General features: G+C 56.1%; 1 protein-coding gene across 1 annotated transcript; it reads left to right on the top strand.

Annotated features, from left to right (window-relative positions):
* Window positions 1-522: 522 nt before the first annotated feature.
* On the top strand, window positions 523-24,295 carry EPHA8 (EPH receptor A8; the record flags this gene model as incomplete). The annotated part of the gene is made up of 17 exons (XM_080921398.1): window positions 523-616; window positions 4,289-4,353; window positions 9,284-9,947; window positions 15,176-15,331; window positions 16,640-16,975; window positions 18,953-19,077; window positions 19,192-19,354; window positions 20,174-20,267; window positions 20,691-20,758; window positions 21,477-21,641; window positions 21,796-21,981; window positions 22,216-22,277; window positions 22,806-23,015; window positions 23,298-23,447; window positions 23,533-23,723; window positions 23,876-24,049; window positions 24,181-24,295. The coding sequence occupies 17 exons, from the start codon at window positions 523-525 to the stop codon at window positions 24,293-24,295; spliced, it is 3,018 nt and encodes a 1,005-aa protein (XP_080777524.1).
* Between the last annotated feature and the right edge of the window lie 602 nt (window positions 24,296-24,897).

Below are 24,897 nucleotides of genomic sequence, written 5' to 3'. Positions count from 1 at the left end.
CGGTCTGTACAGCCTCTCTGAACCTCGGTGACCACCCAGTCCTGGAGGTGGAGAGACAGAGCTAGATGTGTAAACTCCAAGTACCACTGAGTTGTCCATGGGTCCATGAACTAGAAAGCATGCACGCGCGGTCTCCCGCGAGGTATTGCGTGGATAGGAGAGGGAGAGCCGGAGGTGTGTCCCGCGTGCGTCCTCCCGGACATCCCCAGGCCGCCCTCGGTGGCGAGGTCGGGTGCGTGCAGTGTGGCCCGCGAGTGGCACGGGGCCAACGCCCCCAGGCGCGAGCCGGCCCGGGCGGGCGTGTGCACGTGCTGCCGGCCGGTGGCCGCGGTGCGGGCTCGGCGTCCCGCCCGCCCGGGCGCTGATTGGCTGCGCGCGGGGGCGGCCCCGCCCGGGGCGGTGGCGGGCGCGGGTGCCCGCGTGCGGCTGAGCCGCGTGTGCGCCGGCCGGGGTGCGGGAGAGGCAGGAGCGCGCCACGCGCGGCCGCCGGGCCGAGCCCGAGGAGCGCGGCGCCGCCCGGCCATGGCCCCCGCCCGGGCCCGCCTGTCCCCTGCTCTCTGGGTCGTCACGGCAGCCGCGGCGGCCGCCACCTGCGTGTCCGCGGGGCGCGGCGAAGGTGAGCGGCGCGGCGGGGCGGGGGCGGTGCTGCCCGGGGCGCAACTTCCCGGCCTCGACCCCGGCTGGCCTGGGCGCAGGAGGGCACGGGCAGGGGCGGAGGGACTGAGAATCGGAGGCTGGGGACAGGGGAACAGGACTGGACAGAAGGAAGACAGAAGAGGTATGGAGGAGAGAGGGTTCAGAGAGAAGGCAAGGGATGGGGACGGAGGACCGAACGGACTGGAAGGCACCGGGCGGACAGGGAGACGCAAGAATCCAAGAACGGGGACAAGGTACGGAGGACTGAAGGAAAAGGGACTGAAGATGGCTTTGAGCACAAGGCCAAGAACTGGCTGGGGCCAGACAGAACAGAGGGTTAGACACATCGGAATGATGGGTACTTTGAGAGTGGGGTGGGGGCGTAGGCCGGCCAGGGGAAAGGGTCGCCTACACCCAGGAGAAGCACCGGCGGCAGGAGGTGAAAAGAGGAATAGACTGAGAGAGACAGGCACGGTGGCTCAGAGAACGGGGTCTTGTCTGGGTCAGAGCCAGGTGGTCCCTTCACCTGGGGGACCCAGGAAGGTGGGAGGGGCACCGAGTCCTCAGGACTAAAAGACTCTGGGAAATGACTTCAGGTGAAGGAAGGAAGCCCAGAGCTGAGATTGGCTCCAGGGCAGCCTGCCCACACCCTTTCTTAGGTCCCACTGGACACTGCAATCAGACCAAGGGGTTCTGTTCCACATACCGCAGCTCCTGTGGACTCCTTAGCATGCCGTGCAAGACCACCGTTTAGGGCTAAAGCTAGTCTCAGGAGGCAGGCTGGATTTCCAGCGTCCACTGCACCCAAGCAAGCTGAACTATTTGCACAGAGAGCTCCTGGAATCCTAACACTTAGCTCAGGGGGGCCACTCAGCCCACAGGTTCATCCACACAGGCCCAGGCTAGCAGAACCTCAAATGCATGGATGGCACCGCCCCCCCATCATGCACACAGCCAGGCAGCCATTGCACACACACACATGAACATGTGTGTGACACCCATGTATGCATGTAGGTGTCGCAGCACAAACAGAACTTGCATTCATGCCCCGTGAAACTCGTGCACTCCAACATAGGTAAAGTACTATCCACAAGGAAAGCAAAGCCCAGGGCGGGAGGAGGGGTGTTGCAGGGTGGCTAAGGGACAGGTGGGCAGGCAGAGATGGCTGTCTATCTAGTTATGAGACATAATTGGGGGAGGTGTTCTGAGTAGGGAAGAGTCAGGGTCAGAAGAACAGTGTTCTGAAAGAACAGTTTTCCTAGAGCTAGGCCAAGTGGCATGTGGGGTGAATTGTGGTGGGTGAGGGTTTGAGGTGGGGCTGGTGTTCATAGCCCAGTAATTTTTTAGGAGGTCTTCAGCAAGCCTCCAGGAATCAGCTCTGCACCCCGCATCCTTGCCTCAACTGTTCTGTGGGGGAGCCAGCACCTTCCAGAGTCCCAGGCTGTGGGACCCAGAGCTCCCATGGTAGTGGCTTTTCCCAGGCTCCCAGATATTACACAGATATTAGAGGGGAATGTGTGTGACAGAGAAGCCACCGCTGGAGAAAAGACAGGCCTTAGAAAGGAGGAGAAAGCTACCTGCAGTCAAGGGTATGGCAAAGACTCACAGAGGGCCCAGACAAGTGAGGGTGATTCACACAACACAGACAGCCAGGTGACAGAGACCTGGGTCTAGTGTGCATGGGGAACACCCAGGAATCCCTTATGACATGGCTCTTACAGTGGTACAGGAGCCAGAACTTGCTGGAGAGACCCCTGGGACTCAGGGAAGAGGCTATCTTCCTAGTTGGAGCCCAACCCAGGCAACTGCGCCCAGCCTGGCCATCTGCCCATTGCTTACAGTGGCTGCTAGGCAGACATGTACCTACAGACTCCCTGAGCCACAGCAGGCGCCAGGTCCTTATAGGTGACTCTCCCTCCGCTTCAGTGTGGTCTCTAAGGCAATCTGTGTGTCCTGTCTGAAGTCCCTGGGCCGCCCCCGTTCTCTGGCCTCCCCATCACGCACTGTGTCCTCGGGGAATGTGAATCAATTTAAGTATTAGTCTCAGCGAAATGGAATGGGAGAAGGTGACAGTACTGGAGAGAAAAAGAATTGTATAATGCCTTCCGTGGTCAGGCGGGAGCCGCCAAGGGATTGTGTGTGCTATTCAGCACCTGCCGGCCTGGGTGGTCCCCAGAATGACCTGCTTGGGGAGCCCCAGGAGAACTGCCTGTGGGCATTTCCAGAGGAAACAGGGGCCTGAGGGGTTCAGTGGAGTCCAGGCCTCCCGTTTTCCGAATAGTGGATGAGGTCGGAGAGGGAAATCAATCTCACGGTCTGGCAGGAGAGGAAATCAGCCAGCTGCATGACCGGGTCTAGATTTCCTAAGGACCTCAGACCAGGCCAGGAAGGCCTAGGACTGGAATTCCACCCAAGCCTCCTGTGTTGGCATGGCCTGTCCCTTGAGATTTACCCCACTCTCCTCCGTACCCCCATGGATGGCGATGTGAGGTATAGAATGGCAGTGTTCCAGAGAGAAAGGACTGGAGGGGAGGGACAGAGAAGGGTCTAGAAGGAGTCGGAGCAAACAGCCGTAGCCTCTCGTACCCTGTTGTGAATCCAATAGAATTGACTTTTGACTCATCTGTGGATTGTCTGAAGAGTGGGTGATATGGTGGGACTTCCTGGGGACAGACAGTCCCAGAAGGTGGTCCTGAAGTCAGGGTGTCCAGGGGGAGCCTCTGTGGCAGTGGGTGTTTGTTCAGGGTCTTCCAATGTAGGAACAAGTCTGAGCTAGGCTGTTCCGTGCCTGGAGAAGGGACATCAGACCTAAGACCCACATGCTAGTGTGGGGACACCTCTGGATGCCCTTTCCCCACCCTCTCTCCTAATGGGGCCCTACTGGCCTTGGGGGGTAGCTGCAGTACAGCCCCCTTCCCTCCCCCCAGCCGGCAGGAGGAAAGAGCTTGCCTGACCCACTTTTCTCTCTATTGCCTGAGAGCAAAGGAGGGAGGGAGACGGGAAGCCTTCTCTCTGCCTGTGCCCCTGGCGTAGGGCTGGCTCAGGAGAGGGGACATTCCTCAGTGGACATTTGTTCCGGTTCTGATCCCACCCAGTCCCCAGGCACCCAGGAAGGCGTGCAGAGGCGCCTTCCCTGGTTCAGCCAGGCTCCTGACATTGGAGTGGGAGGGTGGAAGGAAGAAGAAAATGAGTCTGTGAGAGCATCCTCACTCCACAGTCGCTGATGATGCTTGTCTCCTCCTTTGAGGGCCAGAGAGGGACAAATTGGAGCTATGCAACCCACAAGCAGAAGGATATACCCCACCTCCGTGTGGGGAAGTTCCAAGAGGCCCAGCTTTGACCATCTGGGACCTGGCCAGGTCATATCCTGCCAGGGTAGGTGGAAGTCTATGGTGGGTGGCTGGGCAAAGAAAGCCATGGAAGAGAAATACAAAAGCAAACAAACAACAATGAAACATACAAGGGTTGACGGGCACAGTCAAGAAAGAGGCGGGACTTAGACTTCAGACCAGATAGGCTAGTAAGGACAAGCGTCCTGAGCTGGGAACTGTGAGATCCTGGGAAGAGGTAGCTTAGAGTGACCAAAAGCAGCTGGCTCTGGCTGGGAAAAGAGTCGCAGGGGCCTAATGCCCTCTTGTCTTGTGTTTTACAGTGAACTTGTTGGACACATCAACCATCCACGGAGACTGGGGCTGGCTCACGTATCCCGCTCACGGGGTGAGTGATGGAGTAATAGTGGTTGCAGTTCTGAATCTTAGCATCACACAGATCAAAAGGAAGCAAAGACTCCGAGAAGTAAATTCATTCATTCATTCATTCATTCAAGGGCACAGAGAAATGGGAGACAGAGTGAATAGTTCTTAGCAGTTTAGTTCACTACGACCCTTGGGATCACACAGGCCCCTGATTTCTGTTTGACCCTTGGTTTGAGGGTCTTCATATCTGTGCCAAGGCTAGGCCCAAGGTAGCTGAAACCATGGCAACAGACATGAACAACAAGGTCCAGCCAGCTTCCATGGCCCTGGGGACAGGGCCCAGCTCGTCCCAGAGATGACAATGACACCAGTCCAGGCCTGGGAAGGGACTCATTTTTTTTTTTTTTTTTTACCTTGAGGGATGTTTTTATCTTTGGGTTCAGGATGAATCTCTGCTCTGCCCCTCTGGGGTCTCATCCCAGGCAGCGGTGGGATGAGATCATGGCCATCAGCTCCTCAGCACAGCATTCTGGGAACTGGCAGGGCCAAGCCTGGATGTCATAATTCTCCAGGCCCAGAGCTGTAGCCTACTCGGCCACTTCTGAGGGCAGAGGTCAGGAAATGCAGCTCAGCGTGGCTGTGGTGGGCCTGGCTTGCCCCAGAACCAGGGACTTGGCCATTAGGTTAGCCTGGATTTGGTTTGGGGAGGCTCATACCTGGCGTCAGAAGGCTCTGTGTCCACGGCATGCCAGGCATGTGTAGCCTATTCTTACGTCTTTTGAGGTTTAGAAAATAAAGATAAAACCTCATGTTCACGTTGCCTTGTGAGTAAGACCTTGCGGGATGGCAGCCCACTCCACAGGTGGGACTGCTGAGGCTCAGTGCTCTCTGGTGGTGAGCAAGACATGAACCCAGGTCTCTTTAGGACTGAAGCCTATGTGGAACCCTCAGGGCTTGTCTGACCTCCCTGCAAGGGGTTAGGGTGGATCCTATTGTCCACGGAGCCAAGGACGTGCTCCATCTGGGGCCGGGAGCTTCCCAGAGCGGAATGTACTACATGGGTCCAAATCTTGGAATCGAGCAGGTCGAGCAGGGGTTAGAGGGGATGCACGCACACTCCTCTCCCTTTTGTTGATGCTCCTGCCTCACAAGAAGAGCCTTTTGAGCTGGCTCATGAGGCTCAGTCCAGCTCTCATTTTGCAGCTCGATCAACTCTCTTCTGGGCCGTGCACAGCGCGAGGCGGGCTATCTCGCCTGGGCGGAACATAGCTGAAGGCAGGAGTGCCAAGCGCCAAGATGGCGGAACTCTGCCTTCTCTGACCAGTGGGATGGCTCAGGCCATCCACCTTCTCATTTATAACGAGACAACCGTAGGGCATGCTCTGTGATGCGTAGAATGGGCCGTTGGCCAGTGAGAAGCCAGAAGCATCTGAGAGGTTAAGTTACCCTGCTTAGACCCAGACCCCATGCACTTAACCGGGCAGCATCTTCCTTCCCCGCTCACTAGGGTGTCCTGTATCTTGCCTGGCAGTGAACAGCTAGAGTGCAGACTGCCCTAGGGGAGGGAACTGTCAGTATCCCTTGACCCGCACCAGGCACTGGGGTAGCTGGAAGGAGCAAGCACTCGTAGATGAAATACCCATGGCTCGGAGAAGGGATGTAAGAAACCCAGGGCTGCACACAGCTGCTTTGCCCTGTCCTGTTCTGGGAAGAGAACAAGGTGGGGGATGCCATGAGGGGGTCGGCTGCCGAAGCAGCTTGGGTGGGAGTAGCCCCTGAGTGGAGACTGGGCCGGCTTCGCCCTTGCATTGATTTCTAGAGACCCAGCCACTTTGGGTATCTGCCCTCACTCTGGGGCTTGCAGGAAGGGGCCAGGCCATTGGCACCAGTGGGGACATCTGGAGCGGACTCTGATCAAGCTGGTTAATTTATCTGGGCCCCTGGCAGGAAACAGACAGGGAGCATCTGGCAGGCTCTTTGGTGTTCCATTAATTGTGACAATAACTTTAGCCCCAGATGTGACATTACTGCCTGGGGCTGGGGCTGCAGCGTGGGGCATGGGGCAGCGAGCATAAGCTCTTTATAAGTGAGGCCAGACTCTCATAAGCCCTGTGGGTGAGCACCTCCACCTGACGGTCCTGCAGGCATGCAGCAGCCCAGGGGTGCGCTGGCAGGGTTGCCATACACTTGTGCCCTGCTCTTTGAGTGCCTTCCTGTGCCAGGCCTGAGCTCAGCACTCTAGGCATTTTCTCCTGGCGTCCTCCCAGCCTAGTGGAGATAGGCCTGCCTCGAGGTGGCTGGGATGGAGACCACACAGCCGGCAGAAATGAGGCCAGATGGAGGGGCCTGTGACAGGCAGGAAAGGGGTTGGGACACTCAGGACCCCTGCTGTACCACACATAGAGCAAGCTCCAATCAGGGATTAATGGAGTCTCAGGAGGAGGGTATCTTCAAGCCCCCTTCCCCCCAGTACTGAAGTAAGAAGATCCTTAGTTCCTACAGAGCCGAGAGAAAGCTGCAGATCTGGACATGGCCATCTGCCCTCAGTCCCAGCAAATCCATGAGGTCCTCTGTTCTCAGCCCTGCGCCTGCCCCTGGCTGGGGCCAGGTAGTCAGGTAGTGGAGTGGTGAAGGGAGCCAGGGCTCTTCCCTCTCTGCCCTGCATAGAGTTCTTGCTTCATCCAGAATATTGCTGCTTGCATTCTCTCTCTTAAGCGGTCACTGCTTTGCCTAGGAGTCAGGGACCCACTTGTGGGCAGGGCGTGGTGGTGGCCATGGTTCTAGGATTGAACCCAGACCCTCAAACATGCAGAGAGAGCAACTCTGCCGCCGAGCTACACACACACCCTTCTTTTTTATTGTGGTAAAACACACACACACACACACACACACACACACACACACACAATCTTCCACCATAACCACTCTGGCCATGCAGTCCAATGGTGCGAAACACATTCTCTTTGCTATGTGACATCACCTTCCAGCCCACCCTTCTCCAGAACACACCTTTTATCTTTGCAAGCCAGAATGCCGTACCCAGGGCTGGTGACACACACATGCACGCGCCTGCGCACACACACAGCCCCTAGAAACCATCACTGTGTCTCATCTCTGTGGATCAGACTGACCTAACGGCATGATGTCATCATGTGGGCTGCGATGAGGCAGCATTGGTCCATCTGTCTGTGGCTTCTTTGGTTGAGCATGCCTTCAGTACTCAACCATGAGGCAGGTGTGTGGGGGGGGGTGGCTCAGTGTGTAAGAGTACATATTGTGTGGGCTTGAAGACCTAGGTTAGCTTTCTCCAGCACATGCAGTAAAAGCCTAGCGTGGTTAATGCGCACCTGACACTTTAGCACTGTGGTGGTGGTGATGGAGGGGACAGGACGGGAGAACTACTGGACCTGTTGGCCACCAGCTGAAAAACAGTGAGGTCCAACTTCAGTGAGAGATCCTGTCTTAAAGGCATGTGGTATCAGACTCCCATTCCTTTTTAAGGGTGACTAATATTCCTCTGTCTGTATGTGCTATTTTCTCTATTTGTCTGTTGGTAGGCAAATGTTTGTTTTTTCCCCCCATCCACTGTGATTTTTGTGTGTTTTCCATGATGGGGATGAGACCCAGGGCATACTGTGTGCTGGGCAAACAGTGTACCACACTCAGCAGCACATGGGCTGCCCATTCTTGTCATGAGCATGGGTATGCAAGCATCTCAAGGCGATATACTCTTAGAACTGCTACCTCATGTAATTCAGGTTTTCGGGATCCTCACTGCGCTGCTGGTCACAGTGGCCACACAGTCTCCCTCCCCCGCCCCCCGGCGATGTGCCAGGCTTCTTCATCCCTCGCCAGCACCTCTCTTCTGTTTTAATATCTAACGGCTGTGTCGTGGGCTCTGGCTGTGGGTTTGATTTGTATTTCCCCAGTGGTTGTCGATGCAGAGTCTCTTTTCTTGTGCTGTTTGGCCATCTGTGTATCTTCTTCAGAAAAACAGTTTGTTTTTTTTTTTTCAAGTCCTTTGCTCCTTTTTCTTTTTAAATTGGACTGTTAGTTTTCTGTTGTTGAGATGTGTTTCTTTATTTGTTATAGATATTAATGTCTCCTCTGATACAGATTTCCCCATTCCCAAGCTGCCTTTCTTTCAGCTCTGTGGGGTGTTCAGTTTATCTCTGTTTCCCTCACTTGGGTAGAGCCAGACAGAAACAGTAATGCTTAACTTTCCCACAGCCTTGTTCTGACCTGAGGGGAACCCAGGCCAGCCCCTGGGGGTTCCAAGCCAAGAACAGCAGAAGCTCATTTAGGAGAATACCCCCAGAAGCACACACAAAGCCCTGAGTTCCATCCCCAGCATGGGAGAAACAAAGTTCAAGGTTGGTTTTGACTACACAGTGAGTTTGAGGCCAGCCTGAGCTACAAGAGACCCTTACCCTAAACAAACAAAAAACCAGAAAACAACAGGGTGGTCTGACCAGTTGTTTAGTCGTTCAGCAATCAGCCACACAGGTGGGGGAGCTAAAGATGGAATTCAGGTGGGGTACAACCCAGGACCACCATTTCTTACACCGGAGGGGTCCCTTTAGCAGCTTAATAGGAAACCGCACTAACCTGATTCTCCAAACAAGACCCCCTCACCCTGGAAATGATGGGAAAGCTCTTTAGAAATAACAGTCAGAGCCTGGATGGTACACAGGCCTGATTCTTCCTGGGCTCCAGCTCAAGCCAAGCTTCCCCCTTGGTGACATACATCTGGCTCTGCCTCACATCTGTAAGTCAATAACTCATGGGCATAACTTCAGGATTCATTTGCAGGTTCCTAGCCTTGGGCAGTGGTGACTGCCTTCCCAGAGGGACGTCCTCTCCTGTGTTTCTCCTGGCGTCTATTCAGGGGGCTGACAGGAGAAAACCAGGCACAGCCTCCATCTTAGCAGATTGTGTTCTCTTTGCCACAGTGGGACTCCATCAACGAGGTAGACGAGTCCTTCCGGCCCATCCACACATACCAAGTGTGCAACGTCATGAGTCCCAACCAGAACAACTGGCTGCGCACCAGCTGGGTGCCCCGTGACGGTGCCAGACGTGTCTATGCCGAGATCAAATTTACCCTGCGTGACTGCAACAGCATTCCCGGGGTGTTGGGTACCTGCAAGGAGACCTTCAACCTTCACTACCTGGAGTCTGACCGGGACCTGGGGGCCAGCACACAAGAGAGCCAGTTCCTCAAGATTGACACCATCGCGGCGGATGAGAGCTTCACGGGCGCAGACCTGGGTGTGCGGAGGCTCAAGCTGAACACGGAGGTGCGTGGTGTGGGCCCGCTCAGCAAGCGTGGCTTTTACCTGGCCTTCCAAGACATCGGTGCCTGCCTCGCCATCCTCTCGCTCCGAATCTACTACAAGAAGTGCCCCGCCATGGTACGCAACCTGGCGGCCTTCTCAGAGGCGGTCACCGGGGCCGACTCATCCTCTCTGGTAGAGGTTCGAGGCCAGTGTGTGCGGCACTCGGAGGAGCGTGACACACCCAAGATGTACTGCAGTGCTGAGGGCGAATGGCTGGTGCCCATCGGCAAATGTGTGTGCAGTGCTGGCTATGAGGAGCGACGAGATGCCTGCGTGGGTGAGTGTCACTCAAGGCCGGTCGGCCGGGTGGGTGGGCTGCAGGCAACTCCTTCTGGGCAGGGCTGCTGGTGTGCAAGGCATCATCTTCCACCATCTGGCTCCCTTCCAGCAGATGCCAGGGCATCTGAGGGCCGGATAACAGGCACGTGGCCCTTTCTGTGACGTTGTCGAAGGGGCCTGTGTGATGGGCTATGCCGTCGGGCGTGTCCCTATGACACACTGCCTGTGGCTCCAGGGGCTTCAGAAAAGAATACACTTCAGTGAGTGAAGTAATAACCCACTCAGTCCCCATCACCACCAAATGAAGCAGAGGCTGTCATCCTGGTTTTGAAGAGATGCAGAGGAGAAGCTGGTTGCCTAAGGTTGCACAGCTAAGGAGTAGAAAGCTGGGCTCTGGCTCTGGTCTCAAAGCTGAAAATCGACAGCCTTCCAACGTGGGGAGTGGAGGGAAGTAGAGCTAGTGTTCTCGGTAAAGACACACACAGAGGGGGACATTCCAGCAGGACCACCCAAGGAGAACAGGCTTGGCCAGACTTGTCATATGGTCCCAGATCCCCCCCAACCCCGCTGCCTGTGTTTGGGGAGCTTGCAAAGTCCTGCTGGGACCAGCTGAGTATCTGAGTGTACCAAGCAAGGCAAGGTATAATTCCCAAGGGAGACCCAGGCATTGTGTTGCACAGACGTGTGTGTTTACATATGTGTATACATGTGCGTATACATGTGTGTGTGTGCACACATGTGATCTGTGCACCTGTGTGGGGACCCCGCAGCCTGCCATGCTTCAAACAAGTGTCTAGGGAACCTCCATGGTGACCAGCTGGGGTACCAGCTGGTGTGGGGCTCGGCCTGGTTTCCCTGTGCCCTTCTTGGATCCCCTAGGGGCTGGGCACATGGCCCCTCTGTCATCAGGGCACAGGCAAGCTGGCTATGAAGAACTTAGGTTCTGACTGCAGAGGGTACAGGGACTTTCAAAAATACCCTTAACACATTAGCCCCGCTGTTCTTCCGTTGGTCATCTGTGTGCTCAGGGCACAGAGGGCAGGGCAGGAGGACCTCGCCTTTGGGAAGTCCCCATCCTTATGGCAGTCTTCTAAGTGACGCCACCCTCCCACTTTGTAGATGGGACAACCTGAGGCCCTCTGGCAAAAGTATCGGAGTGAATCTGATACCGGGCTGCACCCCCAAGCCCAGGACTCCCCCTCCACTCTTAGAACCATCCTGTCACATTCAGATCACTGGTGACAGGTGCAGCTGTGCCATAGTGACCAGGCAGGCTGAATGATGACACCTCCTCAGCGCAGCCTCCGCTCTAAGCTTTAGATGCCACCAGCTCTACAAAAAAGCCAGCAAGTCCCACATACACCAAGACAAGCTGGCCTGCAGGGAAAGACTAGGAAGTTCCCTTGTTTGGCAGAGGTGGGGAACGGGGCGGGGCTCTTGGTAAGAATTCCTCAGAGACTGGAAGAGGCCAAGGCCAAGCTTACTGCCTGCTGCTACCAGCCCGTTAATAAAAAATAACAAAGACACACAGGGCAGGGTTAGGGAACCGCAGTGTGTTTTGAGTTTTACATTTAAATCATAATGCAACATAATTATGCTAGTTGCAAGATAATTACAGGTTTTATAAAAAAAAAAAATATCAATTCACAGTGCGCTGCAGGCAGAGAGAAGGGGATGGGCTGCGGGTTTGAATCCCACGTAGAGTAGAGGGACATTCCCCAGCATCTCCCTGCTGGTGGCAGTCTGATTGTGTCACCGAATCTGGAAGGAGCCACGTGGGTGCCACAATGAGACCTTCACAGAGGGAGTCAGGCCAGCAGCCTTGCCTGAGTCTCTGTCTGGAGCCTTGTAACCTCTGCCCTGCCACTTGACTCCTCAGGTGACTAGGTGACACTTCTCTCCGGCTTCAGAAACTTATTGGGGGGGGATACCAGAGCCATCTAAAGCAGGTCTAATTTGCCACTGAACGAAAGAGGCCCAGAGAGGTAAACTCACTGGCCCTGGGACACACAGGAAGGATTGGTAGACAGACCTCCTCCGATCTCTGGCATCCCCTGAGCAGGAAGTGCTCAGTGACCTCCTTAGTCCCTTGCCTGCACGCCTCCCCTCCCCCAACTCCTCCAAGCGGAAGGGCCTTGGAGAGTCACCCCCACCCCCAGAGCGGCAGGGAGAGTCTGAAACTCTTCAGTCCTGGTTGCTGTCCTTCCCATCACCTGGATGCGAATGTAAATCACCCTCGGGGGCCCTAATCATCTTTCTATAAATATCAGAGGCTCATTCGGAGGGGAGCGGGAACGACGGGTGCTTTTGCCTTCCTGCCTGTGTTTAAAATCTGATTTAGAATTAATTTCCTTTGGTCGACCACGGGCGGGCACCTTATTTGTCAAATCTCGGGCTTTGTGCAGGGGGTGCAGAGAGGTGGCTGAGGCTGCAGGCAGCTGCTGGCCTGACAGGCAGCCTGGGCAAGGTGCCCTCGGTGGGGCAGCGGCCTCTCCTGGCCCACAGCCTGCAGCTCCGGGCCTGGACCACTCCGGAAACCCCGTGGGGTCAGGGGCAGGACCAGACTGCAGTCTGGAGTGCCTCCATCTGTCCTAGCCACTAATTCGTAGCCCAGCCTCCGGGATCCAGGGCTCCCTGAGGCCCGGTGATTAGTATTCTTATTAAAGATGATTTTATTTTCGAGGCGTGGATTAATCTGGCCTTGACACGTGATAACCATATTGGGTATTAGCGGAGCAAAGACGGAACTGGGAGTGACAGGAAGACACAGACACCTCTAAGCTCTACACCTCAAGGAGAGCTGGATAGGGGCCCCGGCTGGAAGGGCCTCCCACCCCGCCCCTGACTGGCTTTGTATCACCCCAGGGCTGAGAATCTGGGGGTAAGGGCTGCAGCTCTCTGAGGGTGTTTCCTCTTCTGCCAGAGGGTCCTGTGGGCTGGGGTGCAATGCAGTGAATGCTTGCAGAGCCTGTGCATGGCCCAGGGTTCTATCCCCAGCACAGATGCTCACATACAAGTGAAACATTGTATCTAGTTATAGCATCCAGTGCCAGGTGCCGCCACATCCTGATGCTCGGGTGACCTGCACCACAGCTCCAAGCTGCCACTATGGCTGTCCCCATTTCACAAATGAAGAAACTAGGACCCAATTATATATATATATATATATATATGTATATATATATATATATATATATATATATTTGAATATATACCCTGAATCACAAAGCCAAGGACTTGATGGGTGGCTGTCACACTGTGACATGCCCTTTCATGCCCTGCCACACCAAGATGTTGGTCCAAAAGATTGTTGCTCTCCAAAGATTCCCTGGACAGAGCCAGCTCCTCTGATCTAGCTTGTAGTGGAAGGGCAGGGGAGTGGGGGATGGGTAAAGGAATGCCAGCCCATCACAGGGTCTGCCCACCGCACAGCGGAAGGTCCAGCCTAGAGATGCCAGGCCCCCTGCTGACAGTGCTACCTCCATAGCCCCACCATAGCCTATGTCCAGGATGCATCCCAAGACAGGCCCGGTGCAACTGATCCCAAATGGAATCAAGTCTGAACCTTCTTGGAGTCCCTTAGAATGGGGCAGATGCTTCAAAGCACAGGGGTATTGTCCCCTCGCCTAACAGCTGGTAAGCCCCCTCCAATGCTGCAGTCCTGTGCCCCCGAAACTGCCTGAGGGTTGTCCTCCCCCCCCACCTCACTTTCTCACCAGCCTGTAGAATTTTAGGAATTTGCTTGGCTTTAGCCTGAATAATAAAGAGATCCGATTGGCATCCGCAGGCGCCTGCTCTGAAATGACATTCTCAAATAAAACTTCTCTGGGGAGCTGGCTTTTCCAGATGGGATTTAGCGTGGAGAGAATCCAGTGAGTCTGCGGCTCTCCCGTGACCGAGGAGTTCCACTATGACAGAGCTGGAAGTGGCTGGGTGGCACTGGGTCTGCCTGACCCTCCAGAGCGGTCACACACAGTACCAGCTCCTGAACAGACTAATCCTTACCTCCCAAGGGTCCGCCCCAGCCCAGGAGGAAAGGCTGGTGGGGGATGGGAGACACAAGGACAGGCACAGTCATTTCCATGTGTTACATGGAGAGGCCCAGCAGTGCTGTCACGGGAGACCAGTTGGAAGGGATCCAGGAAAGAGTTCAGCACATGGATAGGCAAGAAGAGGCACCCTGAGAAGAAAGCCCAACACGTGCAAAGGCCCTGGGGCCTGTAGCATGTGAGAACGGCTGAACTCCAGCCTGAGGATGGGAGGCTGAGGTAGAGGACCAGCATGGATTCCTGAGCCTATTTGACTAATCTCCTACCCTGTAGATATCCACCCCCCTTCCTTGGGGAGGGGTCTTCTGCCACTGCTCTCCCTCCTGCGTATGACTTGATCATGTTTGCCTTCCCCAACATGGTGGCCCCGGAAGGCGGGCTGGGCAGTTCAATTCCTGACAATGTCCGCTGGCTCGGAAACAGGCCTGGTCCTGGGTCCTGCACCTAAGTAATTTAGCGATCAACTGACTGTGAGAAAGCAGACAGGCTAGTGGTCCTGTTGGGGGCTACCAAGGCCACTCCGATGAAGTGGAGCAGGTGGCAGGTTCAGAAGGAGAAAAGATATTCAAGAGACAAGCAGCTGTCAGAGGTGACAGGGTAGGGGGGTCTTAGTGTCAGGTTAACTGGGGAACTTGTGAAGCATCAGACCCCAGCCAAAGGCTTTGTTACCTTGGGGTTTGTGGTGAGGCTGTGGATCTGGCTTTAATGGGAGAGGGTCTCTGCTTGTCCAGGCTTGGCACCAGGTCATGCACAGGTCTCTCTCACTGGCCCGAGTCATACAGCCCTGGCTTTAGCCAGGCTGCCTGTGATTGGCAGCTGCTTGGGCCCTATCAGAATCTGAGACCAGGGAGAGGGGGTCATTTGAGAAGCTCAGATATGGGGCTTTGGGGTGTTCACTTTGGGTTTGGAGCTCATATCAAGGTTCTAGTTCAGCTCCGTGCAACCCTGTGGGAGTCAGATACCCTGTCCATACTCTGCCTCCATCCCATTTGATGGGGAGGAAAGCGGTATTGTGTTACTGAGTGGAAACCCTGTCCCTCCAAGACACACACACACACACACACACACACACACACACACACGCATGCATGCACGCACACACAAATATTAGGAAGCTCGGGGAGAGTACCACTTTGCTGGGTGCCCAGCTTGCCTGTAGCTGCCTTATCCCCCACAGCCTGTGAGCTGGGATTCTACAAGTCAGCCCCCGGGGACCAGCTGTGTGCCCGATGCCCACCCCACAGCCATTCTGCCACCCCTGCGGCCCAGACCTGCCGCTGTGACCTCAGCTACTACCGCGCAGCCTTGGACCCACCATCCGCAGCCTGCACCCGTGAGTACCACCTCAAAGTTCTCCCCCTAGGACCCCCAGGGTTCTGCAGCTAGGTGTCTATGAAGTAACAGTGGATTGATATGCAGGGCGACGTCTGTGACTACAGCTGGAGGCTTGACATCCTGGAGTCTTGTGGTTCCCTGCCATCTCTTCAGGGACACCCAAGAGGCTCCGTTCATTTCCCTCGGTCTTTCAGGGGTGTCTTGTGACTGGCAAGGGTGTGGTTTGAGTGCATGTGCCTTGTGTGACTGAGGGGACGTAGGAAACTCTTGGCACTGCTGTTTCATCTTGACCCCTCGACCTCTCCTGGCCAGGACCTCAGCGGGGTTCCCTGCTCTCCCTGCCTGCTACAGAGGGGCCTGAACAGTTTGACTCTGAAGCTGCCACCTAGATCCTCTCTTGATCTTCCCTCGGGCCCCTTGCACAGGCAGATGAGTCCAGGAAATCGCTCACACCCGTGGGTGCCATGTTTACATGCGCAGCCATCCCTCCTTAGTGGTTCTTGCCCAGACTTGAGCTTTGCCCTGACGTGGAACGTGCTGGGACAGAAAGAATTCCGCCTCAGGAGGCGAGCTCAGCTGTCAGTTCCAGGCATGTGCCCACATCTGGCCGGACTCAGGCTTCTCCCCAAGAGCGTAATACAGGGCTCAAAGCTGCCTGCCAGCCTAAGCCCCTAAGTCGGGGTTGGGGCTTTTCATGTCTGGTGCCTTTGGTCTGGAAAGTCTTTGCATACTTCAAGAGCCCTGAGAACCTTTCAGAATGGTTCTGAGAACATGTCTCTCAAGGCCAAGATTTCTAGCCTGGAATTCCAAACCTTGGGGTCCTCTGCCTGACCCTGTGCCCTTCCAGCTAAACCCCTATGACACTTCCACCAAGTCCCACAGTCAGCCCAACCAAGGGGCCACCGGCCCCTCTCTCCAGTGTCTGTGCTGGCCATCCTGAGCCCATATAGGTAGGCATGTGTGGTACCCCACAGCCTGCTGGCTACACGGCAGGCTTCTCATGCCATAGAGAATGCCCTGTGACATTTTTATTAGCAAAAGAATGCAGGAATGGAAGGGGGCGGACACGACCAGGCAGTTCACACATAGTGTGGGTCCTGTGGGCACCCCAGGGCTGTGCAGCATTCCTTCATTAATAGGTGGGAGTTGTAAGAATACACACAGTGTGACATGGGAACTCAGGTTCCTGTCACAGATCCTGACACAGTCCCCCCACCCACCCCCCAGTGCCGGGACTTCTGGAGGCCCTGGATACAATGGGGTTCCTGGGCCAGCTCCACCCCAACTTGTTGCTCTCTGCCCTCAGGGCCACCCTCAGCACCCGTGAACCTGATCTCCAGCGTGAATGGAACTTCTGTGACCCTGGAGTGGGCCCCTCCTCTGGACCCAGGTGGCCGCAGTGACATCACCTACAACGCAGTGTGCCGTCGCTGCCCCTGGGCTCTGAGCCACTGTGAGGCTTGTGGGAGTGGAACTCGCTTCGTCCCCCAACAGACAAGCCTAGCACAGGCCAGCCTGCTGGTGGCCAACCTGCTGGCTCACATGAACTACTCCTTCTGGATCGAGGCAGTCAACGGTGTCTCCAACCTGAGCCCCGAGCCCCGAAGTGCTGCTGTGGTCAACATCACCACGAACCAGGCAGGTAGGCGGAGCAGCCCCGGGAACCCCCATAACACCCCCTCAGCCATTGTTTCTTCCCTTCCCACCAGGACCTGAGCAGGGGATCTTTTTGTACATAGGAAAGCAGAACTCAGCTTGAGACTGGGAGTTTCCCAGAAAACACAAAGGCAGGCTTCAGTTATGGGTCATAAGCTTGGGTTCTAGAACATTCCCTGCCTACATCTCTCTCTCTCTCTTTTTTCTCTTGCGCAATGGAAGTAACACTACCTGCCTTTTATACTTAGGCTTAGAGAGAGGGAAGGGAAGAGTCTAAACCCTTGCACCCACAGCCACCCTTCTGCCTCAGCCTTCCAGTGCTGAGGTGTACCACCGCCCCCTGCTTATGCAGGGCTGAGTATTGAACCTACGGCCTCACACATGCCAGGCAAGCATCTTACTGGCTGAGCCATGTCCGAAACCCTAGATGCCATCACTTCGGTGCCTATGTCCAGAGCCAGATTTGTTTAGCCATATTGGGACCATATTCATGTATTTCTGGTCACTCAGACTGCCAGACTGTGTTCAGCCCTCAAAACCTCTTTCTTTCCAGTCTCTGAGGGGCCCTGCCTGTCGGGTGGTAGCCGGTCCTAAAGAGCAGTCAGGAGCATTTTCTATGACTCGTCACTCTGGAACATTCCCAGAACCCTCGGTTCCTCCCCCACCATCTTCTCCCTAGCATATAGAGGCATGGCTCAGAACCCCCTGTTATTACGAAGGAAGAAGGGGTCAGGACCCCAGTGATCAGCCTCCAGGGGAGTCACACACTGGTTCTGCCAGCGGTCCAGTGACATCTCTTCAGGACCACAACTTTCCATCCTCCCGTATTCACAAGCAACTGACCTGTGCCTGGGTTCCCAGTCCTGCCCTGCCTCCTGTCTGCAGGAGCATAAGCAGATGGCTGCTCAGCCCATGGTGGGGGAAGGGCAGACAACCCAGAAGCATCTGGACAGCACCCACATTAGGGAGAGACACCCCACCACCCCACTGCACGCCACCCATCCAGGTCTCACATGCTGTCCCTGTCACAAGGCTCCCCTCACAGAGCTGCCTCAAGCACACCTATCTTGGCACCAGGCCACATGCAGCGAATGCCTCTCCCTGTTCTGTACTCCTGCCCGTCTGCCTGCCAGCCCTGGTCTCCTCAGAGCAGCCTGCATAGACTGTCATAAGTGACTTAGCAGGTCCCAACTAGTAAGAGAGAAAGCCACCGCACAGCTGAGAGCTCCCACGCCCAGCTCCCCCATTTCAGGTCTTCCCGGCTATTCCTGTAGAGGCTTCTTGACTCTGCATGTCAGAATCTTTAGTAGCAACAGCATGCATTGGGCACCGTTGTATGCAGCCCTAACTTCAATGGGTATCCAGGCATGGTGGAGCAACAGGACTCCTAGACACAGGAAGAACTGGCCTGTTAGGGTCTTGTTCTGCAGTCCAGACTGGCCTTGAGTTCAGGTTGATTGTCTTGCCTCCATCCCAAGTGTTGGGATTGCAGGCGGGAGCCATCGTCCCCGGCTCACCCCAGTTCAGCCTTGGGTGTAGCTGTCAGTGACTTTCAAGCATACTTGGGAGGGCACAGGATACCTGCAGATAAAGCCAGGGGGAGGGAACAGGGCACCTCCTGTGACCAAAGAATCCTGAACATACACAGGCCTGCTCAGCTCCTGTTCCTCGATGTTCAGAGATACCCCAGCCAGGACTCCAGCCCAGAGTCCTTCTCAGGCATAGCCGAGGCCCTGTTACATCCTGACTTCTACTTAGGGAGGAGGATCTGGGTGTAACTAGACAGGAAACTGGGCCCGAGGAATGACCCAGGAGACAGCCAATGTTTTTCCAGGGTATGGGGCTGCAGACTGTCTTGGTGTAGGAGCTGGAGGGTCAGCAAGCTGAGCCTGGGGTCCCAGAAGAGCTTGGGAAAGACTGGGCAGAGGCCTGGGCATGGCCTGATGGGTAGCTGCTACCCCAGCCCCGTCCCAGGTGGTGGTGATCCGGCAGGAGCGGGCTGGGCAGACCAGCGTGTCACTCCTGTGGCAGGAACCAGAGCAGCCCAACGGCATCATACTGGAGTACGAGATCAAGTACTACGAGAAGGTTTGAGAAAGTTCCCCGAGGTGGGTGGGCGAGGAACCAACCGGGAGCTGTGGGCAGTGAGGAGGGAGAGCCTCAGAGCCCCATGGCCTCACTGCCATTGCCTTCCTTGGGCAGGATAAGGAGATGCAAAGCTACTCTACCCTCAAAGCTGTCAGCACCCATGCCACAGTGTCAGGCCTCAAACCAGGCACTCGCTACGTGTTCCAGGTTCGAGCCCGCACCTCAGCGGGCTGTGGCCGCTTCAGCCAGGCCATGGAGGTGGAGACCGGGAAACCCAGTGAGTGCAAGAAGCGGGAGGGCTAGGAAGCCCCCTCTGGTGAGAGCAGGAGGAGGGCAAGCAGGGGAAAGCCAATAACCATACCTGGATGGGCCCTCAAGACCCCCTGATCTCAGGATCTTATGCAGTGGGGCTGCATCTTTACAGGCAGAAAGTGAAGCTCAGTCCCATCACCTGCGGGCCTCCCCTGAGCCTGAGTGAGGCCTTTGCCAGGTGTCCCAGTGGCATCACTTAGAAGCTCTCCACAGCCTCTGTGATCCACAGCCTCCACATCGCTAGGGGTCTTATTGGAAATACTAGTCCCTGGGCTGGTGCCCTGCATCAGAAACCCCAAAAAGCTAGAAATCAAAAACCTAGCAGTTAAAGGCTGATCTATTTGTCTCCCTCTGGCTCCAGCCTGCCAGCCAGCCAGCCTCCCACACTGCTGGACAGGTGATGTGCCCACCTGGCATTCCTTTCCAGCCTGGGTGTCACCTTGAGACTGAGGGTAGCAATCCTGTCCTTCCCATTTTATCCTGTGGCCTCCGGTAAGAGATTTCAGAGACTCCGGGAAGCTGCAGATAGTGCCAGGCCCTACCTTAGAGGGCTGAGAAGAGGGTCCCCTGAGGCTAGCACTCACATCTCTCAACCCACTCCTGGTGCTGTGAGATTGACAGACAGCACGGGTGGTTTTCAGCTCTTCTTTGTTTGGGTCAAAAGAGGGCAAGCGATTGTCAGCAAGCATGCTCGGCTTCTGCAGGGACTCTGAGGGAAGCCTGGTGCAGGGTGGGGTGGGATCAAAGATGGCTGGTGGCTGCAAAGGGCCAGGCCTTCCTGCAGGGCCCCGCTATGACACTCGGACCATCGTCTGGATCTGCCTGACGCTCATCACAGGTCTGGTGGTTCTCCTCCTGCTTCTCATCTGCAAGAAGAGGTAGGTGCATCCCTGCCTCACCCCACCCACAATCCAGGCACCACTGCCCTCCCCGGCTACAAGCCAGCCATGCTCAACCACACACAACCATGCCCAGCCACAACTCGACCCCACCCAGCCCTCCCCACCCTAGCCACACCAGCCAGGAATGGGAAGGGGCCTACCAGGGTGGCCCAGGAGCCTGGAAGCTATGCCTCCACAAGCACAGCCTGTATGAATATCAGTTGCACTGGAAGCATCTTGTAGATTAAAAATCTAAAACTGAGAACTATGAATCTAAGAACAAGGACCCTCCGCGACAGACTTCTTGAGGGACAAGAGCCAATCTGTTGGGAGAAGGGCACCCTAATTCACCTTCAGATTGGGTCTAGGGTGGCCTGGCCCCAGCAGGGTGGTGACCGCCTCACCCCCACCCCCACACAGGCACTGTGGGTATAGCAAGGCCTTCCAGGACTCAGACGAAGAGAAGATGCATTACCAGAACGGCCAAGGTGAGTGCGCGGCCTGGCCTCAGCAGGACCCACTGCAGAGATGGCTTGTCTGGGTGTCTATAGGGAAGGCCAGACAGGGCCCAGAGACTTAGGCTAGCCATTACAGAGACCACCCCCACTTTCCAGATGACAGCCACCCCCCCCACAGGGATGCCAAAGGCTCTTTGGACAGGGAAAAGAAAAGCACAGCCGTGTCCACTCATACATAGTTGGTGTGTGATTTCTCTGGTGGGTGTCTGGGCTATCTTCATCAATATCCCCTGCTTCAGGGAGCTTTCCAGGATCCTGTGGAGACTCCAGGAAGCAGGGGAGACATGGGAGACCCTCCTTCTCCATCCCGGCACTGTGCCTGTTAATGTCGGTCAGAATGCTCATTCCCACTAGGCTCAATGCAGCCCCTGACTTTTAGCCATTTTCTAGTGACCCACCAGTGGAAACTCCTTTTCCTAATAGCATTAGCACCCTAAGAGCAATGTTAGGGTCACAGAGACCTGGGGGGAGGGGCAGAGAACAGCATACATGTCAGAATTAACCAGAGACCCAGAACACACAGCCATGCCATAGGCTTCCGGTTTATGCCATCAGGATAGCACTGTGAGGTCCCTGCTGTTTGGGACCTTATCTAGGGGTTCACAGAGACACCCTACACCCCCTAGGGAATAGCAGGAGAGGAACTTCTTCCTGTCCCGATTGAGAGCCCTTCTCCTTGACTCCCCAGCACCCCCACCTGTCTTCTTGCCCTTGAACCATCCCCCGGGGAAGTTCCCAGAAACCCAGTTCTCTGCAGAGCCCCACACCTATGAGGAGCCGGGTCGGGCAGGCCGAAACTTTACCCGCGAGATCGAGGCATCCAGGATCCACATTGAGAAGATCATAGGCTCGGGTGAGCCCCGGAGGCTAGGAGGGAGGGTGCTATGGGAGGGGACCCTGGTCATGAGGGTAAGGGGATAGGAGCAACCTGGAGCACCAGTGGCTTGGAGAGAGGGCCTGAGTCTGGGATGCTTCCCACCGCGGCTTGTTTCTTCCTGGCCCCACAGGGGAGTCAGGAGAAGTGTGCTATGGGAGGCTGCAGGTGCCAGGACAGCGGGATGTGCCTGTGGCCATCAAGGCTCTCAAAGCTGGCTACACAGAGAGACAGCGGCAAGACTTCTTGAGCGAGGCAGCCATCATGGGTCAATTTGATCACCCTAACATCATCCGCCTTGAGGGAGTGGTCACTCGTGGTAGGTGCCAGTCAAGGTCAGCTTCCCCTGATGGGACACTCCTTTTCCAGATAGGGATCACCCTGACCCTGTCGCTGTGTCTCAGGTCCCTTGATGACCCTGGAGTGCTCAGAGCTCAGGACCCCAGTGGGACCCTAAAAACTGACCTGACTTCTGGGTGGGCATATGTTCTTGTGGTCCCCGAGGAGCAGCCCTGGCCACCCACACACCAGACCTTCATCTCCCCTTCCCCAGGCCGTCTAGCGATGATTGTGACTGAGTACATGGAAAACGGCTCTCTGGATGCCTTCCTCAGGGTATGTCTGTTCCCATCACCACCAGCCACACAGGTGGGGCATGCTCACGTGCTGTTCACACTCGGGAGTTCAGTCTGTCTACTGAGAGTTCACCTCTCACCCCACTGGAGCTAGCTAGCATCTCACATACATGGGGAAGAGGCAGGTACGAGGGGAATCTCAAGAACTATCTGATCAAATTGCTTTCTGGCCTTCAACCATGAAGGTCCCAGTGTCCCCCTGCCCTACTCCCCGCTAAGATGTCTCATGCCACCAGCACTACCATTTGGGAGGAGGTGGTTACATTTTCAGCCCCCACTTCTGGGTATTCACTGGGAATAGGGCTGTCAGACCTGGAATTTAACCTTTCTGGGCCTCCACTCCCCGAGAGGAGACACTTCCAGGAGCCCATGTAAAGAATGTAAAGAGCCAGACACTTCACTTTGTCCACTGTTGTCTCCTCTGATCTCTAGGGCAATTTGGGAGATTTCCAAGCCCTAGGCCAGGCACTGTCCCAAAGCCCACACACCATTCTGTGTCCCCTTGCAGACCCATGACGGGCAGTTCACCATTGTGCAGCTAGTGGGCATGCTCAGAGGGGTGGGCGCTGGCATGCGCTACCTCTCAGACCTGGGCTACATTCACCGTGACCTGGCCGCCCGCAATGTCCTGGTAGATGGCCGTCTGGTGTGCAAGGTGTCAGACTTTGGGCTCTCGAGGGCTCTGGAGGACGACCCTGAAGCTGCCTACACCACTGCGGTGCGTTGCCAACATCCTCCTGTGAGCAAGGGTATATGGGCGAGGCTTTAGCAATTACACGCTTAGTGGGCAGCCGGCCATGCTGTATGATGTTCCGTGGAACACCCGGAGCATGTGCTCTCAGGGTGCTTCACGCTTGTCTTGCTTATTTTTTCCTAGTGGCTCGGGGTGACGGGGTCCCCTAGAACACATGCTCTTGGATGATGGGCTGGGAAGCGGGACTCTGCCTTGGACTATGGGACAAGTCCAGCCATCCCCTCAACCTTTTCCTATCCATCCCAGGGAGGGAAGATCCCTATTCGATGGACAGCACCGGAGGCCATTGCCTTCCGCACCTTCTCCTCAGCCAGTGATGTGTGGAGCTTTGGTGTGGTCATGTGGGAGGTGCTGGCCTATGGTGAACGGCCCTACTGGAACATGACCAACCAGGATGTGAGTCCAGGGCCCAGGGTTGGGGTGCAGCTGTGGGTCCTCAATAGGGAACCCAGCCTGAGCCCAGCGCTGTGTCCTCACCAAGGTCATCAGCTCTGTGGAGGAGGGCTATAGGCTTCCAGCGCCCATGGGTTGCCCACGTGCCCTGCACCAGCTCATGCTGGACTGCTGGCACAAGGACCGTGCCCAGCGGCCTCGTTTCTCTCATGTCGTGAGCGTTCTGGATGCCCTGGTCCACAGCCCCGAGAGCCTCAGGGCCACAGCCACAGTCAACAGGTACCAACCCTGTACCAACCCCACTGACCCCTTTTCCGAGTCCGGTTTTGCAAATCCTCTACTTTATGTAGGGCTGGGCTCTTGGGGAGAGAGTGGCAAGTGCCCATGTCCTTAGCAAAGGCTACGCTACTTACAGAACTCTCTGCTCGCAGGTGCCCACCCCCTGCCTTTGCCAGGAGCTGCTTTGACCTCCGAGCAGGTGGAAGTGGGAACGGGGACCTCACTGTGGGGGATTGGCTGGACTCCATCCGAATGGGTCGGTACCGGGACCACTTTGCAGCCGGCGGGTACTCCTCCCTTGGCATGGTGCTTCGCATGAATGCCCAGTGAGTGACAGGGAGGGCAAGAGGGTGCAGGGCCAGGGGCAACCCCACAGCAGTTCATGGGTGGGCAGTGGGCTCTCTCCCCAGTTCCCGGACTCCTAAAGCCAAACCAGTGGGCCTCGCTTCCTTCACAGGGACGTGCGCGCCCTCGGCATCACCCTCATGGGACACCAGAAGAAGATCCTTGGTAGCATCCAGACAATGAGGGCCCAACTGAGCAGCACTCAGGGGCCCCGCCGGCACCTCTGACCCATGGCCACTTGACACTGGTCATACCAACTGTCAGGGGCTCCACGGGACCCCTCAGCAGTCAGGGTAGCCCCTGAGCTCTGCCACAGGACCTAGAGTGACAGAGGTCAGGCACCTGGGACAAGGACCTTGGTGTTCCAGGTAGAGAGGACACCTACCCTCAGGAGGCAGGCACAGGACCTTGTGTCTTCTAGAGCCTGGGGCCTCTGACACCAGAAGCCAGTGGTGACATCACTCACCTAGCTGTGGGTGCATGTGTGCATGCATACGGGAGACGGTATGGGTGTGCTCCCCAAGGTCCCCCATCAGGCCCCAGCATGGACGTGTGCAGGTTACCATGCGTGTGCTTATCTACTAGGGGCAGGAGCCACGTGTGACCACAGGTAACACGTCGTGAATGAGGAGGCATGACAGAGTGTGAGCAGAGGCTCTGAGGTGACAGTGCCCAGCTCCCAGGACCTGTGGGGATCTGACAGTGCCTGGAGGCTGGGGCCCAGGCTGCTTCTGAATCACACCAGCACCAGGCCCACCGTCCGGCCTGGGTGAACCTACCATGGCTATATCTCAGGTCCGGGACTCCTTCCTACTTTAGAGGCACCTGC

This window comes from Micromys minutus, assembly GCF_963924665.1.
Source record: "Micromys minutus genome assembly, chromosome: 9".
In the NCBI taxonomy this organism is placed as follows: Eukaryota; Metazoa; Chordata; class Mammalia; order Rodentia; family Muridae; genus Micromys; species Micromys minutus.
This window is presented reverse-complemented; position numbering and strand designations above follow the sequence as displayed.